This window comes from Heterocephalus glaber, unplaced genomic scaffold (assembly GCF_053883595.1).
Source record: "Heterocephalus glaber isolate CG9 unplaced genomic scaffold, H.glaber_assembly_v1.0 deba00001610, whole genome shotgun sequence".
Lineage (NCBI taxonomy): Eukaryota > Metazoa > Chordata > Mammalia > Rodentia > Bathyergidae > Heterocephalus > Heterocephalus glaber.
The window spans coordinates 32086125-32110649 of NW_028258381.1; the positions used below are offsets into that span (position 1 = coordinate 32086125).

The following is a 24525-nucleotide window of genomic DNA, read 5'->3' on the forward strand; positions in this document are numbered from 1 at the left end:
GGCTTCTGCCAGCCTGTGATATTCCTGATAACTGAGTGGTCAAAGCTGAGTGGAGGGGAGGAGAGAGACTGGAGGGGGTAGGGAGGGGGAGAGGGTGAGGAGGGAGGCTCTGGAGAGGATCGCAGTGAGGAGAGAAGACAGAGGAAGAGAGGTGTCTGCTATGTGAGGAAGGGAATTAGTGACCATGACACTGTGCCTTAGTTTTGTTTTGTTTGTTTTTTGGTACTGGGATCGAACTCAGGACCTTTCTCTTTCAGAGCAGGTGGCAGAACCACTGAGCTAAATCCCAGGCCCTGCCTTAGTTATTTTTCTCATTGCTGAGACAAAATATCCAACCCCCAAAGTTAATGGAGGAAAGGCTTATTTGGCTCACAGTTTGTAGAGGTTTCAGGCCATAGTCTGCTGGCTCCAAGGCAGGGTGGCATGGCAGAGGGGCATTACAGAGGAGAAACAGTTCATGGCAGGCAGAAGGCAGCAAAGCACTGAAGTAGCAAACAGCAAGTGACAAGCAACAAGCAGCGACCCTCTTTCTGTCCCTTAAATCCTGTCCAGACTGCCAACCTTCAAGGCAGGTAGCACTCACATCCAGGGCAGAGCAGCCTTAATCCTAGCATCACACCATGAATCAATCCCAGCATCACATCCTTGATCCTGGGATCACACATCCCACGTCCAGCCACCTCTGAAAGACCCCAACTGTGATTGCATGTGGTTTGGGGGGGGAAATCTAGATATAAGCCATAACAAAATAGGATAGAAAAAGTAAAGATAAACACAGACAAATATCATAATTTGTGAATTGTACTTTTAAAAGAACTGCAGGTTCAGAACACAAACCCAGTCAAAAATTCCTAAGATCCTTAAAGATACAATAATCCTGGGTCATTCCCCATTACCATTCCCCATTAAATGGACCTTGGCCATCCTCTGTTGCCCTTTATCTAAATGGGCTTTTCCACCTGTGTGTGGACCATCCCTTTTCACCTGGAAAATGGCCTTTCCCTCTGGGTGTGCTACAGCTCCAGAGAGTTGAGCAGGCCCTGGCATAGAGAGGCACAGGGTCACACCACTCCCAACAGTGTCTTTCTGGCATGTGGATTATTTTGAGCTAAAGGCCATTGAAAATCAGCAGCTACAGGAAAAGGTCTAAACCCAGGGTGCAAGTTTTCCTTTTGAAAAGGAAATTCACATTTACTAAGGGACCTTTCACTTGTAAAATGTGTTCCACCTCTCTGTAGCAGGAAGAGGACTTTTTAGTAACCTTTAACAGTGGGGAAGGCACCCACTGAAATCTGCAAACCTTACTTTATGGCACCTGCTTTCCATACTTGACTCACCTACCTTAAAACTCCAATCCCTTCTCCTTCAGCTGAAGATTGTCTAAAAGCCCAAATTCTACCCATCCCCCATGCACACATCTGCAAAACACCATAATGAACATCTGTCTATTTTCTGTCCTAAATCTCTCTGGCCAGTGTGTGGGCCCCAGCTGGAAAACCTGAGCTGAGTACAGGAGATTTATTTTTCCTTCCCCAGTAGAATGAAAGAAACTGCTTTGGGAGATGTCTTAACAAGAATAGATGAGCAGGAGTGGTCCACATGTTGTAAGCCTTAAAGAGACCTGACAGGAAGACTGTGCTTCCCCGTGAGCAAGAGAGTTGGGCACAGAAACCCACTGCTCAGGCCTTACTCCAGGCCAGAACCAACAGGCCCAAGTCCTTTCAGGCCCCAGGCAGAAATTATTTGTCTCATCCAAAAATATGGCCAGTGACCCTGGTTAGGCTCCAACTCCCCTACTCTGCTGTCAGCAGGATGTGTGAATGTAGCTAGAGAGATTTTTGACTGGGCTATTGGTATTATCAGTTAGTTATTTTATCTAATACTAAGTATTTTCTCCAAGTCAGACACTGTGCTAAGTCCTTGATGTATTCAGTCCCCATTGTAACTTCATTTTCCAGATGAGGAAACTGAGGCCCAGAAAGGTGAAGTAACTTGCCCATGGTCCATTAGCTTGTCAGTGTAGACCTTTACCCATGTTTGTCTTGCACTGAAGGACATGCTCCCATCCATGCTACCTGGAACCCTTTCAGATTTGGCCTCAAGAATCACCATCTCCTTGCCTTGAGGAATCAGTACCTGTCTCAGAGCAGGACAAAGCCAGAACTCAGTACCTTAGCTCAGCATTCTGGGTCTGTTCTCCTTAACAGACACAGTGGCCTTGGAAACAGGCAAAGGAAAAAAGAGAAAGAAAGCTGAAGAGAAGAAACATAAATGAACTATTAAAAAGGATGTCAATCTAGGCTCAGCCAAACTCAGTCACACGTAGAAAGGGACTTCTTATTTTTAGCCCTCTCCATGGTCTTTATTCTAGAACAAAGTAAGTTTTATGCTTTAACTAGCTCACTGAGCTTCTGCTATGGTATTCTTGCCAAAAGTTGCATAACCTGCATTTAATCACGAGGAAATATAAAACAAAATCCACATGCCAAAAAGACACCGTTGGGAGTGGTGTGACCCTGTGCCTCTCTATGCCAGGGCCTGCTCAACTCTCTGGAGCTGTAGCACACCCAGAGGGAAAGGCCATTTTCCAGGTGAAAAGGGATGGTCCACACACAGGTGGAAAAGCCCATTTAGATAAAGGGCAACAGAGGATGGCCAAGGTCCATTTAATGGGGAATGGTAATGGGGAATGGCCCAGGATTATTGTATCTTTAAGGATCTTAGGAATTTTTGACTGGGTTTGTGTTCTGAACCTGCAGTTCTTTTAAAAGTACAATTCACAAATTATGATATTTGTCTGTATTTATCTTTACTTTTTCTATCCTATTTTGTTATGGCTTATATCTAGATTCCCCCCCCCCCAAACCACATGCAATCACAGGTGGGGTCTTTCAGAGGTGGCTGGACGTGGGATGTGTGATCCCAGGATCAAGGATGTGATGCTGGGATTGATTCATGGTGTGATGCTAGGATTAAGGCTGCTCTGCCCTGGATGTGAGTGCTACCTGCCTTGAAGGTTGGCAGTCTGGACAGGATTTAAGGGACAGAAAGAGGGTCGCTGCTTGTTGCTTGTCACTTGCTGTTTGCTACTTCAGTGCTTTGCTGCCTTCTGCCTGCCATGAACTGTTTCTCCTCTGTAATGCCCCTCTGCCATGCCACCCTGCCTTGGAGCCAGCAGACTATGGCCTGAAACCTCTACAATCTGTGAGCCAAATAAGCCTTTCCTCCATTAACTTTGGGGCTTGGGTATTTTGACTCAGCAATAAGAAAAATAACTAAGGCACAATGTCATGGTCACTAGTTCCCTTCCTCACATAGCAGCGCACTCTCTTCCTCTGTCTTCTCTCCTCACTGTGATCCTCTCCAGGGCCTCTCTCCTCATTCCCTCACCCTCTCCTCCCCTCCACTCAGCTTTGACCACTCAGTTATTAGGAATATCACAGGCTGGCAGAAGCCTCACCTAGTTTCCCATTCCCTGGTAGGTTAACCCAAGTCCAGAGCAAGGAAACAGCCAGAGAAAACACAAATCAAGGAACATTTTACCCCAAAATAATTGGCCAGTACTACTCAGAAGTATCAAGGTCACAAAAGACCAACACCAAGCCATTGACCCAGATTAAAGAAGACACAAGAGACTTGATAGCTAAATATAGGATGTGATTCAGGGTGAAATCCTGGATCAGAAAGTGGCCATGAGGGAAACAATTAGTGAAATTTAAATAAGCTTTATAGACAGTAGCATTATTCCAATGTCAATTTCTTGATTTTGATCATTGTATTAAGATTATTAGAGATGTTCCCATTTAGGAAATCTGAGTGAAGGGCATGTGCAAATCCTCTATTCCACTTTTGCAAACTTTCAGCAGTTATTTCAAAAATGAAAATTTTAAAACAATTTTTAAAGCCCCAAAGAGAGCATTGGAGAGGAGCCAGGTGTCACCTTTGTGGGGGTGTGTGGTGAGCCTGACTACAGGGCTGAGAACTTGGTCTCCACCCAGAGCCTGCGGAGATGACAGCAGTTATTTATCACAGAACAACTAGGACAATTGTTTGGAGAGCCTTGACACAGTGTGGTCACAGCCACAGAGATGGATCTTGGTAGCAATTTTTGAAATGCTTGATCTAAAAAGAAAACTGCTGGGGCCGGGGATTTAGCTCAGTGGTTCCGCCACCTGCCTCGGAACCACAAAGTCCCGAGTTCAATCCCCGGTTCCCCCTCCCCCCAAAAAAAAGAAAGAAAGAAAGAAAGAAACTGCTGATAGACATATTCAATGCCTATGGGTACAAAAAGCTGCTATTTCTCCTAATGATTAAATAGATCTCCAAGATATGGTGTTTAACAGTAGCAGGAACTTTGAGAAAGAGAAATATTTCAATATGACATCTCTCATAGAAAGGGACACAAATCACCCTTTTGCTATTTATTATTTATTTGTTTGTTATCTTAATCATTAATCCTTGCTTGCAAGGTTTTGGGAATTCAGAAGATCACTAGATGAGGAAGACACTGTCATCCTGGTGAGACTGTTTCTTAGGATTGATCCACACAAGCTGCCTAGGTAGGAGCAGGGTATGGGATAGTGATTGCAATATGAAAGTTGTAGACTTCTGATCTGTCTGTTTTGCCAAGATTTTTATCCTTTGCTGCTCCAATCAGCACAGCTGCATAGGGAAAATTCAACAGCAAATATCTTACATGTTTTAGATGTAATTGTCAATGGCCAGAGCTTCTGAAGGCCTACAGGGTCTCCTTTTAGTAATTTCTTTTGTTGAGAGGCTCAGGTCAAGACTATGTTGGAGAAAGACATCTGTTACTTTTATTGAAGACTCAAGTAAACTTGGCATTTCTACTAGCTCCAAAGCACCCTTGAGTGTGCCTTGTACCTCTGCTCTTCTGTTTTTCTTCCTCTCCAATATTGCAATAGGTGCTAGAAATAGAAAGATGAGCAAGACAAAGCATCCACCTTCATAGCCAAATAAGAAAGAGCATAGCCAAATACATAAGAAAGAGAGACAAATAACAAAGCAATTAGAGTTCTGTTAAAATGGCATTCAAATAAAGATGAGTTGAGGCCTCTGCAGATGAGAGGACACATACTTCCCTGGAAAAGTAGAAGATTTCACAGAGATGTTAGAGTTTGAGCAGAAAGCTCTGGACAAATAAGTAGGAATCTAGCCAGGCGTGACATCACACACCTGTAATCCCAGCACTCTGGGAGGCTGAGCCCAGCTTGACTTGGGAAGTTAGCACCTTGACCCTGTTGCAAAAAGAAAAGATAATAAAAGGCTGGGGATGTAGCTCAGTAGGAAGACCCTGGGTTCAATCCCAAGAAAGAGAGAGAAGGAGAAGACAGAGACAGAGAGTTAAGAGAGCAGCAGAACCAGAGACAAAGAGAGACAGAGGCAGAGAGAAAGAAGGAGGAGGAGGAAAAGGGAATGGAAGAGAAAGGGAAGAGTTGAAAAGTTTCAAGGAGACAGTAACTCAGGACAGGGTGACTCTGGGGTCTGAGGACAAACCATCTTTGGGGAAGAGGGAGAAAGAAGATCCACACTGCAGGACACACAGAGTTGTGTCAAGTTTTGAGTCTGGGGGGATAGATTAAAGCTGCAATGGGAAGACCATTACATTCCTCTAAAAATACATCTTAGGAAATCATTTATCAGTGTGTCACTAAAATTCAGAATCACACTTGTAAATTTTGAAAACATTTCCAGTGGCAGAAACACCATCTGAGACTCACAATAAACAATTATTAAATGCCTGCTATTTTGAGCTCAAAGTCAGTTTATTAGTCTGAATATTTCTGTTTAATGAAAGCAGTCATTTTTAGAGGAAAAGAAGGAGTTTAAATTCCTCTTGATAGATTTTTCAGCTGGATTGTACAAATCATCCTCCTGAAAATGCCTTCTAAATTATAAAAATGCAAAAAAAATCTACACAATTTAATTTTTAACTCACATTAAATAATAACATTATTCAATTTATTGGAGGTCACTACATGACGCTATGTTTTCCATGAACTTTTCATGTTCTTTATAACACATTTTTCTAGTTTGGGGTACAATGGAGTGAACACACACCACCATGTCTCTCCCACTTACTACAGCTATAACGCCCCCCAGTGCCTCTGTTTCCCCTTAGTCCTCCCATCACTCAGTGCCACGAGGAGTGAATTTGTATGAAGAGCATAGTGAGCGGGATAACTAAAGCCCCAGATTTCTGACTGTAAAACCAAAGAGAGGAACCCAGGGAACCCAAAAATATCAGAGAGATGATGGAGAGGGAAGATCTTTGGAAACCACCTCCTTAAAGTTGTTTATGAATTTCTGGGCTCACCTTGATCTGCACATACATGGATCTAATCATAAATGTTATCCCAAAGGCTTTGGGAACTGCACTTAGACCACTGCCCTGGTCCTAGGATGGCTACTTGGGGTCACGCCCATAAGACAAATAGAAATAACACTTCCAAGGCTTTGCAGAGGGAACTGACATAAAAATCACAATCTTATACAGGGCTTCTTAGAATTTGCCCCTGAACCTGACCGAGTTGTTTTCCTAGAAATGCAGAAATATTCACATTACGCATAGTATTTAAACAAGATTCAGTGTCTTCTAAATAATATATAAAATGACCAGGATGAAATCCAAAATTACTCAGCATACAAAGAACCATAAAAATCTCCAATCACATGAGGAAAGTAAATAACAAATGTCAAGGCTAAAATGGGACAGATGTTGGAACCATCTTTTAAAAACATTAATGTAGCAGTTATAAAATGCAAATACATAATGAAAAAATACAGTAGATAAAATAGAATACTAAAATTATTTTAAATACACTAAAAGAAGGCAGAAAAAGGTATGAGAAGAATAAAACAGAGGAAACAAACATAAAACAAATAATAAAATGATAGATCTAAGTTCAGACATGTTAATAACTACATTCAATGCAAATGCTCTAAATGTATCAATTAAAAGACAATCAGAATGAATTGCAAAAATAATGATCAGGTTTGGGGGTATCGCTCATTGGTAGAATATATGCTTGGCAATCACAAGGCCTTGGGTTCAATCCCCAGAAAGAAGGAAAAGAGGGAAAGCAAGAAGGAAAGGAGAGAGGTAAACAGGTACAGAGGGAGAAAGGAAGGGAAGGAAGAAGGGAAAGAAAGAAAGAATGAAAGAAAGAAAGAAAGAAAGAAAGAAAGAGGGAGAGAGAAAGAAAGAAAGGGAGAGAGAGAGAAAGAAAGAAAGAAAATTAGATGCTATCTATAAGAAATTTCCTTTAAATATAATGATATATGTGAATTAAACAATGAAAAAAGATATACCAAGCCAACACTAGTCAAAATAAGCTATAGTAACTATATTAATATCAGACAAACTAGTCTTCAACACAAATTACCAGTAACCAAGAGTAATATGACACAACCAGAAAAGGACTAATCTACCAAGAGACTACAATAAGTCCCTGACTTTAGAGTATTCAAGTTGTGAACTTTCACAGATATTAACAGACCTCACATTATGAACATTTGTAGATGCAAACAAATTGTGGAAATAGCTCACTTGTCTGCCGGACACTGTCACAATTGTGCTGCTGTGTGCTTACTGTACAGTGCAATAGCATGTAGTCAAAGACTTATTGTATTACTGTGTGTTTGGATTTTTTATACTTCACATTGTATATTTGTGTCAAAGGTGTATAAGGCTCATTTTGTTGGACTTGACAAAAAAATCCAACTTATGAAAGTTCTCACCTGATGAAACTTGTTTATAAGTCAAGACTTACTGTATAACAAAACTAAATATGTACATACCTAGCAACAGAGCTTCAAAGTACAAGAGGAAAAACTAACAGGCCAGAAAGGAGAAAGACATGTAACTATAAATACAGCTGGAGACCACAACACTCTTCTGTTAGTAATCTACAGAACCAAAAGACAGACAATCATTAAAACATAGAACAATCGACCATTGGGATCTAATTTTCATTTACCAAAATATCACTCCACAAAACAAAATCATTCTCTTCAAACACACATGGGACATTCCCCAAAGTAGAATGTCTTCTTGGTCATAACATAAACCTTAACAAGTTTAAAAGAGCTGAAATTAAGAGTATCACCTCAATGTGCATCCACTTAGCTATAAATGTCTCTAATTTCTCATTTTTTATGGCTGAGTAGTACTCCATTTTATAAAAAAACCCCACATTTTCTTTATCCAGTCTCCAGTTGATGGACATTTGGACTGTTTTCAAGTTTTAGCTATCACAAACTGTGCTGCTATGAACATGGGTGCACATATATCACTGTGGTATGATTCTTTTAATTCTTTGGGGAAGATCCCCAGCAGTGGAATAGTGGGGTCAAATGGGACTTCCAGTCCTAGTTCTTTGAGGTATCTCCATACTGATTTCCACAGTGGTTGCATCAGTCTACACTCCCACCAGCAGTGGAGCAGGGTTCCTCTTTCCCCACAGCCCCGCCAGCATTTGTTATTGGTTGATTTCGTGATAGCAGTCATTCTTTCTGGAGTGACGTGGAATCTCAGCATTGTTTTCATTTGCATCTCTCGAATGACCAGTGATGTTGAACATTTTTCATATATTTATTTGCTATTTCTACTTCTTTGTGTGAGAAATGTCTGTTCATTTCAGATGCCCATTTTTGGATTGGGTCTTTAAATTTGGGAGGTCTGATCTTTTTAAGTTCTTTATAGATTCGAGATAGTAGACCTTTGTCTGAGGAAGAGCAAGTGAAGATTTTTTCCTACATTGTGGGTTGTCTCTTCACACTGCTGGTGGTTTCTCCTGCTGTGCAGAAGCCTTTTAATAAGAAGAGATCCCACTTGTTGATTGTTTGTGCTAGCTCATGGGCAACTGAGGTTTTGTTCATAAAATCTTTTCCTACACCGATGTCTTCAAGGGTTCTACCTAACCTCTGTTCCAACTGGTTCAGAGTTTCTATTTTAATATTTAGATCTTTAATCCATTTTGATTTTAGCTTAGTGCATGGTGAGAGATATAGGTCTAGTTTTAATCTTTGGCAAGTTGAAGCCCAATTTTTCCAGCACCATTTATTAAAGAGGCTATCTTTCCTGCAGTGATACTCTTAAGTGAAATAAATAGGACACACATGAATAAATACCAAATAGTTTCTCTGGTGTGAGAAACTGAAAATGTAAATAACGACTAAAATGTATAATAGGTAATGTGAAATAGGAAGAAAAGGGGCAAAGGGGAAGGAAGTGGGAGGGGTAGGGGAAAGGATAGAAGGGAATGGGATTAATATGAGAAAATGGAAAAATAGGAACAAAATCTTTGTAAATAGGGAGGAATGGAGGGGTTGAAGAGAGGGCTGGGCAAGGGTGAAAAATAAGAACCAAGAGAGACTATGTAAAGGTGCAAATTTCCAATGATGAATGTCATTATATTGTATACCTAAAATGTACCAATGATTAGAATGAATAATGGATAATGTAAAATAGGAAGAAAAGGTCCAAAGGGGTAGGGGTAGTGGGAGGGGCAGGGGAAAGGAAAGAAGGGAAAGGAAACATGCTGAGAAATGGAAAAAATGGAAATAAAGTCTTTGTAAATAGGGAAGGGTGGAAGGGGTGAAGGGAGGACTAGTAATGGGGAAAAAATAAGAACCAAGATGCATCATGTAAAGGTACAAGTTCCCAGTGAGAAATGTAATTGTATTGTATACCTACAAAGTACCAGTAGAAGAATTTTTTTTAAAAAGCTGAAATTATACAAATTACCTTCTGTCACTACAGTGGACCTAAACTAGACCTCAATTATAAAACATTTTAGAAATTAATAATTTTTAATTTAAGCAATATTTTATAAATAACCATGAGTCTAAGAAGAAGGAATTTAGAAATATTTTTACTGCATGAAAGTGAAGGTAAAAATATAATGTATCAAATGTTGTGAGTGCAGCTAAAGTCATCCTTAAAGGGAAATTTATAGCATTAAAATGCTTATCATAAAACAGTAAATAAAGGCCTTAAATCCATAATCTAAACTCTTACCTCACAAACTAGAACAAGAATAATGAAATAAATCCACATCAAGTGGCAGAAAGGAAATAATAAAGATAAGAACAGAAATTGAAATAAAGAACTAAAGAACAATAGAAAAATACAATGAAACCAAAAGGTTGTCCTTTGGGGAAAAAAAATCAATAAAATTGATAAACTTCAAGCCTAACAACAAAAGAGAAAGGAAAAACAAAGTACCAATATCAAGAATGAGATGTTCTTCGAGCAGCTCTGGGGGCCCTGGCAGGGCTCCCAGGCTCTGCCTCTGCTGAGGCTCGAAGAGGTGTCCCCTCCCAAGAGTTTTCTTGGAGGTCTTTTTGGTCCCATTTGAGAGATTGATGTTGTCCTTAATAATGGGGAAACAAGGAAAATGGCAGAGATGAAGACTGAAGATGGCAAAGTAGAAAAACACTATCTCTTCTATGATGGAGCATCTGTTTCAGGAAAGGTAAACCTAGCCTTTAAGCACCCTGGAAAGAGGCTAGAGCACCAAGGAATTAGAAGTGAATTTGTAGATCAAATTGAACTTTCAATGACAAGAGTAATACTCATGAATTTGTAAACCTAGTGAAAGAACTAGCTTTACCTGGAGAACTGACTCAGAGCAGAAGTTATGATTTTGAATTTATCCAAGTTGATTTTCTTAAGGTGACAATAGTGAGAAGACTGACAGACACGGTGAAAGAGTATGATCTTATTGTTCACCAACTTACCATCTATCCTGACGTTAACAACTCTATTAAAATGGAAGTGGGCATTGAAGATTATCTACATATAAGAGTTTGAATGTAATAAATCAAAGTATCATTAAAAGGATGTGATTGTTGGAAAAATTTATTTCTTATTAGTAAGAATAAAAATACAATCCATGACGTTACAACTGATCAAGAAAGAGATCACAGGAATTGGACCCAGTACTACTACGGAAAGAGAAACTATCACCAAATATGAAATAATGGATGGTGCACCAGTAAAAGGTGAATCCATTCCATAAGACTATTTTTAGCAGGATACGATCCAACACCAACAATGAGAGATGTGAACAAAACATTTTCAGTAAGGTACTTTTTGAATCTAGTGCTTGTTGATGAGGAAGACAGAAGGTACTTCAAGCAGCAGGAAATCATCTTAGGGAGAAAAGCTCCTGAAAAACTGAGGAAACAGAGAATGAACTTGCACCAGCGATTTGAATCTCCAGACTCACAAGCATCTGCTGAACAGCCTGAAATGTGAACTGAATAGGAGGGAAAAAGGAAAAAAATCCATAACCATTAAGTTCAGCAGGTTAAAGATGGTGGCAGCATGTGGGGGGTGAAAAAGGACAAAACTCCATATAGAATAGTCTTCCTTTATCTTACAGTGCTGCATTTATTTTGCAATATAACTAAATGTTCTTCATGTATAAACATTTTTAAAAGTGCTTTCTTTGAAATACTGGAAATTTCCTAAGCTGCCTTTTTTATTTTTATTTTTTCACTGCACACTTTGATGATAAGCACTCAGATATTGCATCAGCATAAGCATTAAAGATTTTCATTTAGAAAAAAAATCAAGAATGAAATAAGGGAAATCACTACAGATCCTACAGACATTAAAATGATAGTAAAGGAATCCTAGAGTACATTGAAATATCATAGACTATTTTTTCCATCTTTCAAAAGCCTCACTTCTGAACACATCTTTTGGGAGACATTTCATATCTAAACCATAACATTCTGCCCCAAGAATAAGATTTACATTTAAAAAAATAACTCTAGCTGATCTTTGGGGTTTTTTTCTCTCAATTGTCATTTTTTAGTAGCACGTTTTTTTTTGAAGTTTTATGGTCAGTTTATTAAGTTCAATGGTGAAAGTTATCAGAAGAATATTCTCTTGAGAGTTATTTTTTCTTAGAAAAAAAAGAAAGGAAAATTAAAAGCCTCTCAGCACAGCCACAGATGCTGTGGCTGTGGAGCTCTCCGGAGATGGTGCCTCGGTCCTCTGAGTCACTCCCTGGGCCAGCAGGGTTGTGGTCTGGGTCGTCCTCAACATCCTCCAGCTCCAAGTCATCCAGTCCTGGAACAAAGACTCATCTACTTCCACATTATTTCCAGCATCCTCCAAGAACTGGATATCAGATGTGTCAAGATTATGATCAGTTTCAAACAGCTGTTTGCCACTTAATTTATTTTTTCCTGCTTGCTCTTCTTCTTTTATCCATTTCTTTTTACTTTCCAAGAGTTCTGCATCAAACTTGGCTTTCCAACATAAGAAATTCTCAATTGTAACAGGGGTGCAGTGAAATAATTGCTTCTCTGCTTCTTCTGCTTCTTTTTCTTTCAGTTTCTTTTCTTCCTCTCTTCTCATTTTTATCTGGATCTACTATTTCATTTAATTTTTCTTGCACTGCCATCACTAGAGTAAAGATCACAACCACACCAAGATTTTCCTCAGCCTGTAATGCTAATAATTTTAAAATGTCTATGACATCATTATCTTCTAGGTTTTCCTGGGAAAATATTTCATAAAGAGGAGCTTCATCTGGGTATTTTTCACTGTCTGTAAACTTGAAGGTAGTCTGGATAGTTTCATCATTTTCTGCAGCCTCAGATGTCACAGTGCTGGTGAAGCTGGGTGGATTTTCTCATAATACCGTCGCGTAGATAGACTCCAGAGCCTCCAGCTCGTGTCGCTGCTCCTCTCTGTAGACTGTCATCGAGGCCCTGGCTGCTGCCCATGGAGCATGCCGACTCTCAGGCAGTGCGCCACAGCTGAGTCCCCTAGTGGTACATTTTTGCAGTACATAAAGATCACATTCCTTGTGGGGAGTTGGTGCATGTACCTAACACAACATCTCAATTATTTTTCCATCCCTATTCTCCCCTTCCTCCTCACTCCCTCTATCTCTTGGTCCTCTTCTCATTTGCAAAAGATCTATCTTCCTACTTACTATTATTTATCTTTTATTTTGTTCTTTATTTATACTTTGGGTTTCTCATATAAGAAAAACCATGCAATATTTAAGCTTATGTGATTTATTTCACTTAACATTATGGTCTCAAGGCATATCCATTTTCTTACAAAAGCCTTAAGTTTACCTTCCTTTCTAGCAGAGTAGTATTCCATTGTATATAAATACCACATTTTCTTTATCCATTCATCTGTTGATGGGCATCTAGGTCACTGCCAAGATTTAGCTATTATGAATTGTGCTGCTATAAACATGGGTATGCATGTATCACTGTGATATGATATCTTTAGCTTTTTCAGGAAGATATTTAGAAGAAGAATAACTGGGTTGAATGGAATTTTCACAGACTATTTTAGATAGCTCTGATATTCTCCAGTTGGTTGTGAGACTCCCATGGAAGCTCTTTAGCAATGATTGACACAATATTGCTGTTGCTGGTTCCCTCCAGGGGATGAGTGGAAATTGGGAAAAAAATGATTCCTTGGAGAATAAATAAGCAACTACTGCCAGAGCCCAGGCTAAAGTGAGGGAGGCCCAATTGCAGGCAGTGAGGACAGGACAGAATTGTTACCTCAGTAGAGATTTACCAAAAAGTAGAAAGAAGAATGCTTCATTGCTAATGGCATGATGGTGGCAGGAGACCATGAGGAGTAAAGAATAATGGTACAATGTCCCATTTAGTAGACTGGGCAGGTCACTGTTTTCCCAGACAGGGATGAGGAAAGGGGGAGCTGTTTAGGGGTGGAGGAGATGGAATTCAGCACTGAGCATGTTCAATTTGAAATATCCAAGGGACATCTTTGAAGAAGTGTCTCACAAGCAGTGAGACACTTGGCTCAAAGAGGAGATCTGAGCTCAGATAGATGTTGGAACTCAGGAGCATCCAGACCAGGTCTTCTGAAATCAGAAGAGTTGTATGGGTCTTTGCCGCCCAGAGCAGCACTGATCAGACCCAAAGCTCAGCTTCTTCTCAGTCTCATTTGTCTACCTTTCCTGTAATTCGCCGTGTGCTGCCATGGCTCACAGGAGACTAGGACTTACTGCACAGGTTCTGTTTTTCAGTCATGGAACAAAAACATTATATCAAAACATTGAAGCTCCACAGCCTAAATTCTTTCCTCCTCTTCTAAAAGCTATGCTACCACCTGATACTTTTAAAGGAAAAGTGACATTTATTACCAGGGGGGGTACTGGCCTCGGCAAAGCAGTGACGACTTTTCTGTCCACCCTGGGTGCTCAGTGTGAGATAGCCAGCTGGAACATCGATGTTTTGAAAGCTACTGCAGAACAAATTTCTTCTCAAACTGGAAGTAAGGTTCATGCAATTCAGCGGATGTGAGGAACCCTGATATGGTTCACAACACTGTGATGGAACTGATCAAAGTTGCGGGACACCCTGATATTGTGATAAACAATGCAGCAGGGAATTTTATTTCTCCCACTGAAACACTCTCTTGTAATGCTTGGAAGACCATATCTGACATAGTTCTAAATGGCACAGCTTATATGACACTGGAAATTGGAAAGCAACTAATTAAAGCACAGAAAGGAGCAGCATTTCTTGCCATTTCAACGATCTACGCTGAGACAGGATCTGGTTTTGTTGTACCAAGTTCTTCTTCCAAAGCTGGTGTAGAAGCCATGAACAAGTCTCTTGCAGCAGAATGGGGTAAATATGGAATGAGATTCAATGTAATTCAACCCGGGCCTATAAAAACCAAAGGTGCCTTCAGCTGTGTGGACCCAACTGGAACATTTGAGAAAGATGTGATTGACAGACTTCCCTGTGGTAGGCTGGGGACTCCAGAAGAGCTTGCAAATCTTGCTGTTTTCCTTTGTAGTGATTATGCTTCCTGGATTAGTGGTGCAGTCATTAGATTTGATGGTGGAGAGGAAGCATTTATTTCAGGTGAATTCAACGGCCTAAATAAGGTCACCGAGGAAGAATGGGACATAATAGAAGGACTCATCCGAAAGACAAAAGGTTCCTAGGTTACTCTGGACCTCATCCAAGACATAGTCCAAATTAGGGCCCGGAAATGATACAAACTGTCATCTTTTGAGTATTTTCAATTCTAATAGTGTTTTAATTACCAAACATTTGCTGACTGCTTACTCTGTGGCAGGCTAGTGGTAGCCTTTTGTGTATTTAAATATACACAAAGGAGGATCTCCTCTTAAGTTTTTTTTTAAATGCACGAGATTGGGTAGAATCTTTTTTTTTTTTTGGTACCGGGGATAGAACTCAGGACCTTGCGCTTGTGAGGCAGGCAGAGGCACCACTGAGCTAAATCCCCAGCCCCAGGGTAGAATCTTTGATAGAGGTAAAAAGTGCTTTGAAGTGTAGAGCAAGGAACAAGTTATTTGTAATTTGGAAAATCAAGAGACACCTGAGGGGGAAGTAGCATTTCAGTCATGTATTTTATGTTGTGAAAAGAATGAAATTAAAAGGTCTACCATAGATTTAATGAACTCTTCCTTTCCAGTATATTTCTTTTCATTTATACTTATGAATTATCCTTTCTAGATAGCTTTATAGTAACTCAAACTTTACATTTTTATGAGAACCTATTTTGTACCCAGTACCTAATAACCTATAGCTCTTCTCTGCTGAAACTTCAATATCTAATCAGGTAGATAGGCCTGTAAATAATTACATGTGATACATTGTGATAAACATTATTCTAGCAGTATTAAGTATGGAGGATGAAGTAGTAGTTCATTTTGTCTCCAAGTTTAGAGAAAATTGCACCTATGACATAGCATTCCATCTCAGCTTTAAAAGAATAGATTTCTCTGGACGGAGAAGATGAACAAAGTTCATGGAATATTTTTTGTGTGACTTAATTAAATTTCATATTTGTATTGGCTAATTTGTAATCCTGTGAATCAGACAATAAAAAACCAAAGTCTTAAGCCTAAAAAAAATTTTTAAAAAGAAGAGTTGTATGGTCTGGCTCAGGAATAATATTTAGAATGGAAAGCTGGAACCCTTGGGTCTTATATGAAAGAGGCAGGAAGGAGAATTAATGAGTGGTCATTAATGAATGGATCAAAAAACAGTCTTTGATCAAACAGTTATGAGCAGAACCAGGAAAGCATGGAGCCATCAAGGGTCAGCAAAAAAGCATCATTCATAACAGAAGACACAGGTTCCTTCCTAAACCAACGGTAAATGAAGGCATCTGATGTGCATTCATCCTGTGCTTCTTAGTGATTTACGAAAAATTCCTACCTTTAAGGACCTTATTTTCCTATACACACAAAATAAGCAAAAAATTAAAGAAGAAAACATAAACCATCTTGTTATAGAGGGAAGAAAATGAGGAAAGAAGGGAGAGAGGGAAAGAGAGAAAGGAGTCACAAAATCAAACACTCAACTATATGGCTTGTCACTAGGAAACCAAACACAAATTGTGAAGTGCTGTGTCTTAGTTACTTTCTCATTGCTGAGACACAATACCCAACACCCACAACTTAACATAGGAAAGGTTTATTTTGACTCACAGTTTGTAGAGGTTTCAGTCCTCTGGCTCCAAGCAGAGTGGCATGGCAGAGGAGAAGGAGCTCAGGCCAGAGCAGGCAGGAGACAGTGAGGGATCAAGGGAGGGGAAAGGGGATAGACCCACCGGGTCACACCCACAGCAACCCACCTCTCTCCCACCAGGCTTCACCTCCCAACATCATACCCAGCTATGAACCCGTCAATGGACTAATCCAATATCACACACCCATGGTCCAGTGTCACATAACCATGATCCAGCCACTTCCCCAGAGCCCCACCTACAAGCATATGAGGCTTTGGGGGGACATCGAGATATAAGCCATAACATGCTGCTAAGTGTTTCAGTCTTAAGATTTGAAATAAATAGTACCCTCTGTTATAATCTGCAAACCAAAATTTGGGGGAAATTTTTAAAATTTATTTGAAATATGTTGATTTTCGTGCCACGCTGTGGATGGCAGGGCACAAGTAGGTCAAGAACAAACATGCCCCCACAGCTCTGCTGGGCTTTTTTGGCATGTGAAGCATTTCTTAGAATTCCTGGATTCCAACACCTAAAAGGTGAGAGATTTCACATAAAGTCTCAGATTTCCTACCTCCACTGGGAAATGAGAAGATGACAACACTGCCCTCAATTCCAAAGGGCACCGGTCCAGAAGGACTGAGCAGTGACCTCTCTTTCTGAACTGGGTTAATCATGACTTCACCTAGTCTCTGCAGGTGTCCCAGCTCGTGGGGCCAGATCATTGCTGCAGGCTATTTCCTGCTTTGCTTGAGTGTATTTGTGGTCGACAAATTAAAATGCACCTCACAGCTCCTTGACACAGATTTTCCTATAAGAACTAAATAATTCATAAATGCTCATAACCTTTTTTTTTTTAAGTGCTAGAGTTTGACCCTAGAGCCTTCAAAGGAAGCTACATCCCCAGCCCTTTTGTGTTTTTTATTTTTGAGACAGGGTCTTTCTAAGTCACTGCTAAAGAAGTCCAGGCTGAGCTTGAACATTCCATCCTCCTGCCTCAGCCTCTAAAGAGTGCTGAGATTATGGGCGTAATCTATTTTCAATCATTACTATTGATTAGTAATAGACATTACAATTATTAAATTGCTCTCTGAAGTGAATTGTTAGCTGAGACTCCATGCACCAGCTACAAGACTTCACCCAAGTCTCTTTTCCTCTGTGGGCTGTATCTATTAAATGGGCTCCCTGGCCAGATGCTCCCAGGGTCAATGCTTGTTAAATCTAGCTTCGAGATGGAGGTTGCTCTAAGACTTGTGCCAAAAAGCAGAGTTTTGAAGCTTGAGGGCCCTCACTTGCCTGCCAAACAGGCCTATTTATAAAATTAGCAAATATAAGATATTTTACCACAATTTGTTCTGACTGTATCTCTTTCCACTCTGGCTTCATCTAATGTCAAGACTTGTTCTGGATAGTTTGTGTTCTTTTTCTTAAAGAGAATGCCCTCAAATGTTGTCAGCTTCAGAATGCACAAAACCTGGGTCTTCCTTGTCCTATACACATAGTCACAAGCTTTGGTGTTAAATTTTAGAGATCTGTCTCTGAGCAGTGTGAAGAGTGTCAGGTAATTCAGTGGGAATTAATTAATGAGATCTTAGGAAAGGAAACGTTAGCACTTAATGCAGGACCCAACACCAATTCTTCAGCACTTCTCTATACCCCTAACACTGCAAGCCCATTACTTGTTAATAACTGGAAACCTCATAGAAACAGAAATCATAGCTAGGTGTGGTGGCCTGTGCCTGTAATCCCAGTACTCAGGAGGCTGAGGCAGGAGGATTGCAGAGAGTTCGAGGCTAATCTGAGCTACATAGTGAGTCCAAGGCCAGCCTGAACTACAGTGAGACCCTATTTCAAAAAACAAACAAAGAAACAGATCATATCTTTCCTATTTCCTGATGTGTTCCCAGCAACTACTACAATGCCTGATACATAGTAAGTATTCGATAAATATGGCCAAGTTAATGAACTGCCTAATTTATGAAGACATATTTACAAGGCATGATAAAAATATACAATGAATGTTTAAATTTTTTTTTAAATATATTACAGTAAAAGACACATTACCATTAATCTTCCTCAAAATACTCCTCTTCATTCTGAACACACTTATCCCATCATTCTTGCCACTTTCTGAAGCAGTTCTGGAAGTCCTCTTTCTTGAGTGTCCTTAGTTGCACTGTTGTGGCTGATGTCCTGAATTAATTTTAAATGTTCACATTTCATAGTCACTTTGACTTTGGGGACTAGCCAGAAGTCACATGGTGCCAGATCTGGTGAATAAGGTAAATAAGGACACACTATAATGTTTTAATTTGACAGAAATTGCTGTAAACATCTTTAATTCAGGATATCAAGACCACCATGGAAAGACACTCACGAAGGAGGACTTTCAGAACTGCTTCAGAAAGTGGCAAAAATGATGGGATAAATGTGCTCATTGTGAGGGAGGGTATTTTGAGAAGGACTAATGACAATGCATCTTTTACTGTAATAATTTTTAATTGACTCTTTTTTAGCACACCTTGTAAAGATTCTCTCTTTCCATGAAGAATTCGAGACCTAGCCTATTCTGAGCCACAGAACTGAGTTACAAGCTGATTGAAAAAAACCATTAAAATTGCCTTACCAGTTGATTTAAATGCACAGACTGTAAGGTACTCACTGGCATGGTCTGCCGAGCTTGCGATGGCAATGAGAGCTGACATTCATTTAGGGAGAGCTGCTGGGTGCTGAGATCAGGTGAAGCCTTTCTGTTCTTCCAGTGCACCTTCTGCACTAATGCACTGTGTGCTCTGCTTACAAGAGACTTGCAGAGCCAGAATGCAGACTTTAAAGGCCCTCCTGGACTCTTTTCTTCACAAGGGACAGGTAGGTTTCCCATCGTTCCACCTTGACAAACACCCTAATTGCCTCTCTTCCAAGGTCAAACTTCTCCCATTTCTCTGAACTGTAATTACAGAGGCCAGAGTGTAAGCTTTGCAAGTTCTTTAAGCATTTGGCTTGCTTTGCTGCTTTGCTGCCTCCTATGGATGAGGAGCTCATTTTCCTTCCTGCTCACATCCTCTGGTTCCATCTTTGAATGGGCAGCAGCAGGGAGGGCCAGCTGGGGAGAGGAGTGTATGCAATAGGAGAGGACAATAGAATTGGGGACAGAGGAAGACAGAACCAAAGGACAGCAGGACAACAGAGAAGGGAATAGGAGAAAGTGACAGGGGAGAGGTAAACAAATTAGATAATCTCATAAAACTGAGATTTCCAAAAGGAAATGGAAATGGTGAAAGATACAAGCAATTTGGAGCAAAGAGAAATCTATGCTTGTAGTATGGACACCGACCAAAGTAGGATTTTGGATGAAGAAGAATCAGCAATTTCTTGCTCACTGGGTGGATGTGTGCGGTTGCTTTTTAATTTAAATCCACCACAGTCTGTGGTGCTGAGTCTGCTGTCCTTGCCCTTAGCAGTAAAGAGACAGAAGTGGAGCTGGGTATGGAGAGGAGCTGCCAACACGGAAGCCACGACAGGCTTCCATCTGTGAGTTCCTCACACTCTGCAGTTGCTGCACACCTCAAATTCCCACCTGTACTCTGGATAATGAGGAAAATTACTGGCTCAGCCTGGTCCTATCATTTTTTCCCACTCCTGCCATGAGCTTTCATTAGTTTTCATTTCTCATTAAAAGAACAATCAAAGAGTGAGAATTAAACACCTCTTGATTTATTATCCTGCTGAAAATGGGAAGTTGGGAGCCATGGGGTAGATCTGAATGGAAGGCCCTGCTGGTGAGTGAGCCACCATGGGAAATGGAGAGTGTGCAGGGCTGCTTTCCTCTTGCTCTGGAGGACACTGGGAACAATGGAGCGGGCAAAACACTTGGGAGCAGTGCTGTGAAATCAGGAAGCATCCCAAGCAAAGACAATAGGCTTCAGTCACGTGCTTCCCCTCTTTCCAAGCTTCACACTAACTTTTCAGTATTATCCCCAACATCAGTTATGTATCAACCCCCAGAGATGCAGCCCCTGAGGTACAGAGGCTGGGCTTAGCTCATGTGTTGCTCCTCTACCATGTGGCAGGCAGGTGCCCAGTGCTCACATATGAAAAGGGTGGAAGAAGGAATTAATGCATGCATGCAGAGACAGACTGGCTACCTTTGATTTGTATGGCTGCATGCATTTTTAATGCCGTGGGTTACTACAAAAAGAAGATTACAGTATGGCAGTTCCTCTAAAAATAAGTAAATAAATAAAACTCCCAAATAAACTAGCACTTCCAAATAAGTGTACACCCAAAGGAATTGAAAGCAGAAACTTGAACTGATAGGTGCACACCAATGTTCATAGCAGCATTTTTTACAGTAACCAAAAGGTAGAAACAATCCAAGCATTTATCAATGGATGAACAAAATGTGGTGTATACATACAATGGATGGACTGGGGATTTAGTTCAGTGGCACTGCACTTGCCCCCTGTAAGCGCAAGGTCCTGAGTTCGATCCCCAGTATCCCCCCCAAAATGAAATATTATGCAGCCTTAAAAAGAAAAGAAATGTCTGATATGTGCTACAATATGGATGAATCATAAGGATATTATGCTAAGTGAAATAAATAAGACACAAAAGGACAAAAATTGAGTGACCCACCTAGAACAGTTAAATCATGGATACAAAATGTAGAGTGTATTTATCAGAACCTATCAGCCAGAAGAATGGCTGCAGAATTTCAATGTGGGGTGATGGGAAAGTCCCAGAGATGGATGGTGGTGATGGTTTTATACAGCAACATGAATGTGCTTAGTGTGCTAGCATTCCTGATTCACTCAAGAGAACATCAGTGCTGCCCATACAACCTGTAACTAATTCTATGTAACAAAGAGGACATAACCAATGGTGACCCAGCTTCCAGGGAACAAGGGCCAGCGTGCCCATCCAGGCTGTGACTGCTCTCCAAGAAACATACTTGACCCCCCACACACTTCCGAGACTGGAGGTTATTGGAGGGTCTTCCTATGGAAAACGACCACTGGATGTTGCTCCTCCAACTCCCACCCATGGCCTTGCACAACCCACCAGAAAACTGCTCACTCCTTCCTGGCAGAGCAGCCTCTGGGGCTTCACTCTTCCTAGACAGGGGGCAGGGTCTCGCCGGGAGCCGGAACTCAGCAGTGAGGACATAAGCCCTGGTGTGAATTGCAGTTCTCCACGTTGGCAGTTGTGTGGCTTTGTCCAGGTCCCTTGGGTGAGCCCTGCTTTCCTTATCTATAAAATGGGAATATTACAATGCCTACCTGACAGTAGTACTTAAGCTTCAATGAAATGATAGCTGTTTAATAGTATGTGGAATAAAATAAATATTCATTAAATGTTATTTATATATATGAGCTATAATCTTGTAGAGCTGCAGGAAGTAAGCTGCTCAAGGCAGGGTGGACAGGAAGCAGAGACAGAAGGGAGGAGCAGGGGAGGAAGATAAACCCACCCAGGCCATGTGCCCCAGTGACCCACAATCCAGCAGCACATTTTGGTATGAACTCATCCATGCACTAACCCACCATGCCTATAGCACCCCCATGATCCAACCACCCTGCGAAGGCCCCACCTAGGAGCACATGAGGTTTTGGGGGTGCATTCAGATCTAAGCCAGAATGAGATAGCAATCAGGCATCGGGGGAGGGTGGTCACTCTTCCCATTACAGGAACTCAAACTTATCAGCTCGACAACTGACCCTTGCACCAGTGGGCCACCCTGAAGGAGCCCAGGAGTGAGCAGGAATCCAAAGAGGAGATGAAAAGGGCTCTCTAGGGAGATGTGTAGTTCTCAAAGAATCTGTGCCACTGTCTCTCTGTCCTTCAACTCATTCTTGAATATTTTGGACAATTTATCTCTGGTGATAGAGATACACCTGACTCACATCAACCAGAATGTTTACTCGTTCATGCCTTGGAAATGTTTTGAGACCCATGAATCCAAAAGGCTTTTGGTTATTAGTGTAATGCCAAGTAAATGGAAAACCCCTTAAGGAGAGTTCCAGGATGAAATACTCCAAAACTTCACCAGAAAAAAATTATTTCCATCAGCACAATAGTCTGGATGACTCAGATTGTGCAAAAATGCTTCTCCCGTGAATTTAGACCTTCATGTTGCCAGTGTCAAATTGAACTTGCTAACTTAAACTTCTTCACCTTAATTATTCAGGTGCATCTTCCAGAAACCTGAGGAAGTTTATAGAAAGGTATGTGGGCAATGGATCTAAAGAATTGTTCTCAAATTTGGTTTCTTATTTTGAAAAAAAGATGAAGTAACACTTTGTCTTAGTTACTTTTCTCATTGCTGAGACAAAATACTTGATAGTTCAAGGAGGGAAGGTTCATTTCAGTGCATGGTTTGTAGAGGTTTCAGCTCCCAATTGCTCCAAGGCAGGCCAGTGTGGCAGAGGAGAAGCAGCTTATGGCAGGCAGAGGGCAGCAAAACAGTGAAATAGACAGCAAGCAATGACCTTCTCTGTCCCTTATATCCTGTCCAGACCACCCACCCTTAGGGCTGGTAGCCCTCACACCCAGGGCAGAGCAGCCTTAATCCTAGCATCACACCAAGAATCCATCCCAGCATCAATCCTTGATCCCAGCATCACACACTCTGGATCCAGCCACCTCCAAAAAGCACCACCTATGACTTCATAAGGTTTCGGAGGACACCTAGATGCAAGCCATAACCCTGTTGTTCCCTGTAGTCATTTCTACTGAGCATTGACAGCTTGTTCATTGCTATGCAAACACTGAAGTATCACTGCCTGGACCAGTAAGCTTAAGAAGTGATTAATTTTTGTGGATGCCCTTGAAGAAGTATAAAAATATATATGAGTTGAATAAAGCTTACATCTGACAGAAGTAACTTTTAAAAAACCAAAAAGATCGTGTCATATTCCAGCTTAATGAATAAGGAAACATTTTTTGTATAAATTTTGGATTTAAAATTGAGAAACAAATGCACCTAGCGACCATATGTTAAGTGAAATAAATCAGACACACAAGCTTAAATACCACATGGCTCCTCTTACGTGAGATACCAAAATATAAATAAAGAACAAAATAAAAGATAGATCATAAGAAGTAGGGAGATAGGTTTTGTTCAAATGGGAAGAGAATCAAGAGATGATGGAAAGAGGATGAAAGAAGGAATTGAGATGTGTTATGTACATGTGCCAACCCCACACAAGGACTGTAATCATTATCTAATGCAAACATGTACTACTGTAAAATAAAAACTGAAAAAAATTCAGAAGTGGGGCTGAATTCAGTGGTGCTCTGAATGAAAGCCCTCGGGAAGGCCTTGTCTTTTTGAAGTTGACTGTGGGTCCACAGATGTCCAGATGTCCTGTGAATCCAGACAGGAGTAATCCTGGTAACTCACGGGTGCTTATTACTGATAACAAATGCTGTGAAAGATCCTAAGAAGACGGCAGTGTGCTTACTCACCTGAGATTTCAATCCACTCCTTAATTTTATGCATTTATGTGGGATTTCCCTAATGGGAATGTGAGTTAGAGATTATAGGGAAGAAGAAGGGGATAGGAATGGTAATTAGCTCTGCTGCAATGCAAGCAAAAGAGAGAAATGTTTTCCAGGAGGGTGGTTGTGTAAAGACCTTTTCCCAGGCCCAGGCTGGGCATCTGGTTATAAAACTAGTTTTCCAAAGGCCTAACATTCAGATTCTATCTGTGGCTTCTCAGCTTGTCTAGGAACCAGATGTTGGACTATCCAGCCATCGTCATATATGCCATGATTGGAAATGATGTCTGCAATGGGTGAGTCGCTAAGAAAGGGTGTCAACATTCTTTGGCTCTTTCCCCTCTTCTTCACCCCACTCTACACCAACTCCATTCCATTCTTGTGGCCTACTGTTGAGTGGCTGTCTTTATCTTAAGCAAGCCCCAGATCTGTGAAATGAACAAAAATAACCTGACACTGAAAACTCTCTATCCAGCCCATTAATTCCCAATTCTGAC

The 24525-nt window shown here is 40.7% G+C and overlaps 1 protein-coding gene and 2 pseudogenes across 7 annotated transcripts in view; all 3 read left to right on the forward strand.

Annotated features, from left to right (window-relative positions):
- Window positions 1–24525, forward strand: part of Aoah (acyloxyacyl hydrolase) — a 215405-nt gene that overhangs the window by 162614 nt on the left and 28266 nt on the right. For all 7 annotated transcript variants that reach the window (XM_087196417.1, XM_087196415.1, XM_004840290.4 and 4 more), the window contains 2 exons: window positions 22716–22752; window positions 24250–24324. In XM_087196417.1, coding sequence (XP_087052543.1) covers window positions 22716–22752; window positions 24250–24324 — 112 coding nt within the window. The remainder of the gene's footprint in view (window positions 1–22715; window positions 22753–24249; window positions 24325–24525) is intronic.
- LOC147822680 (vacuolar protein sorting-associated protein 26A pseudogene) lies at window positions 9460–14011 on the forward strand (annotated as a pseudogene).
- On the forward strand, window positions 14002–15072 carry LOC106008973 (2,4-dienoyl-CoA reductase [(3E)-enoyl-CoA-producing], mitochondrial pseudogene; annotated as a pseudogene).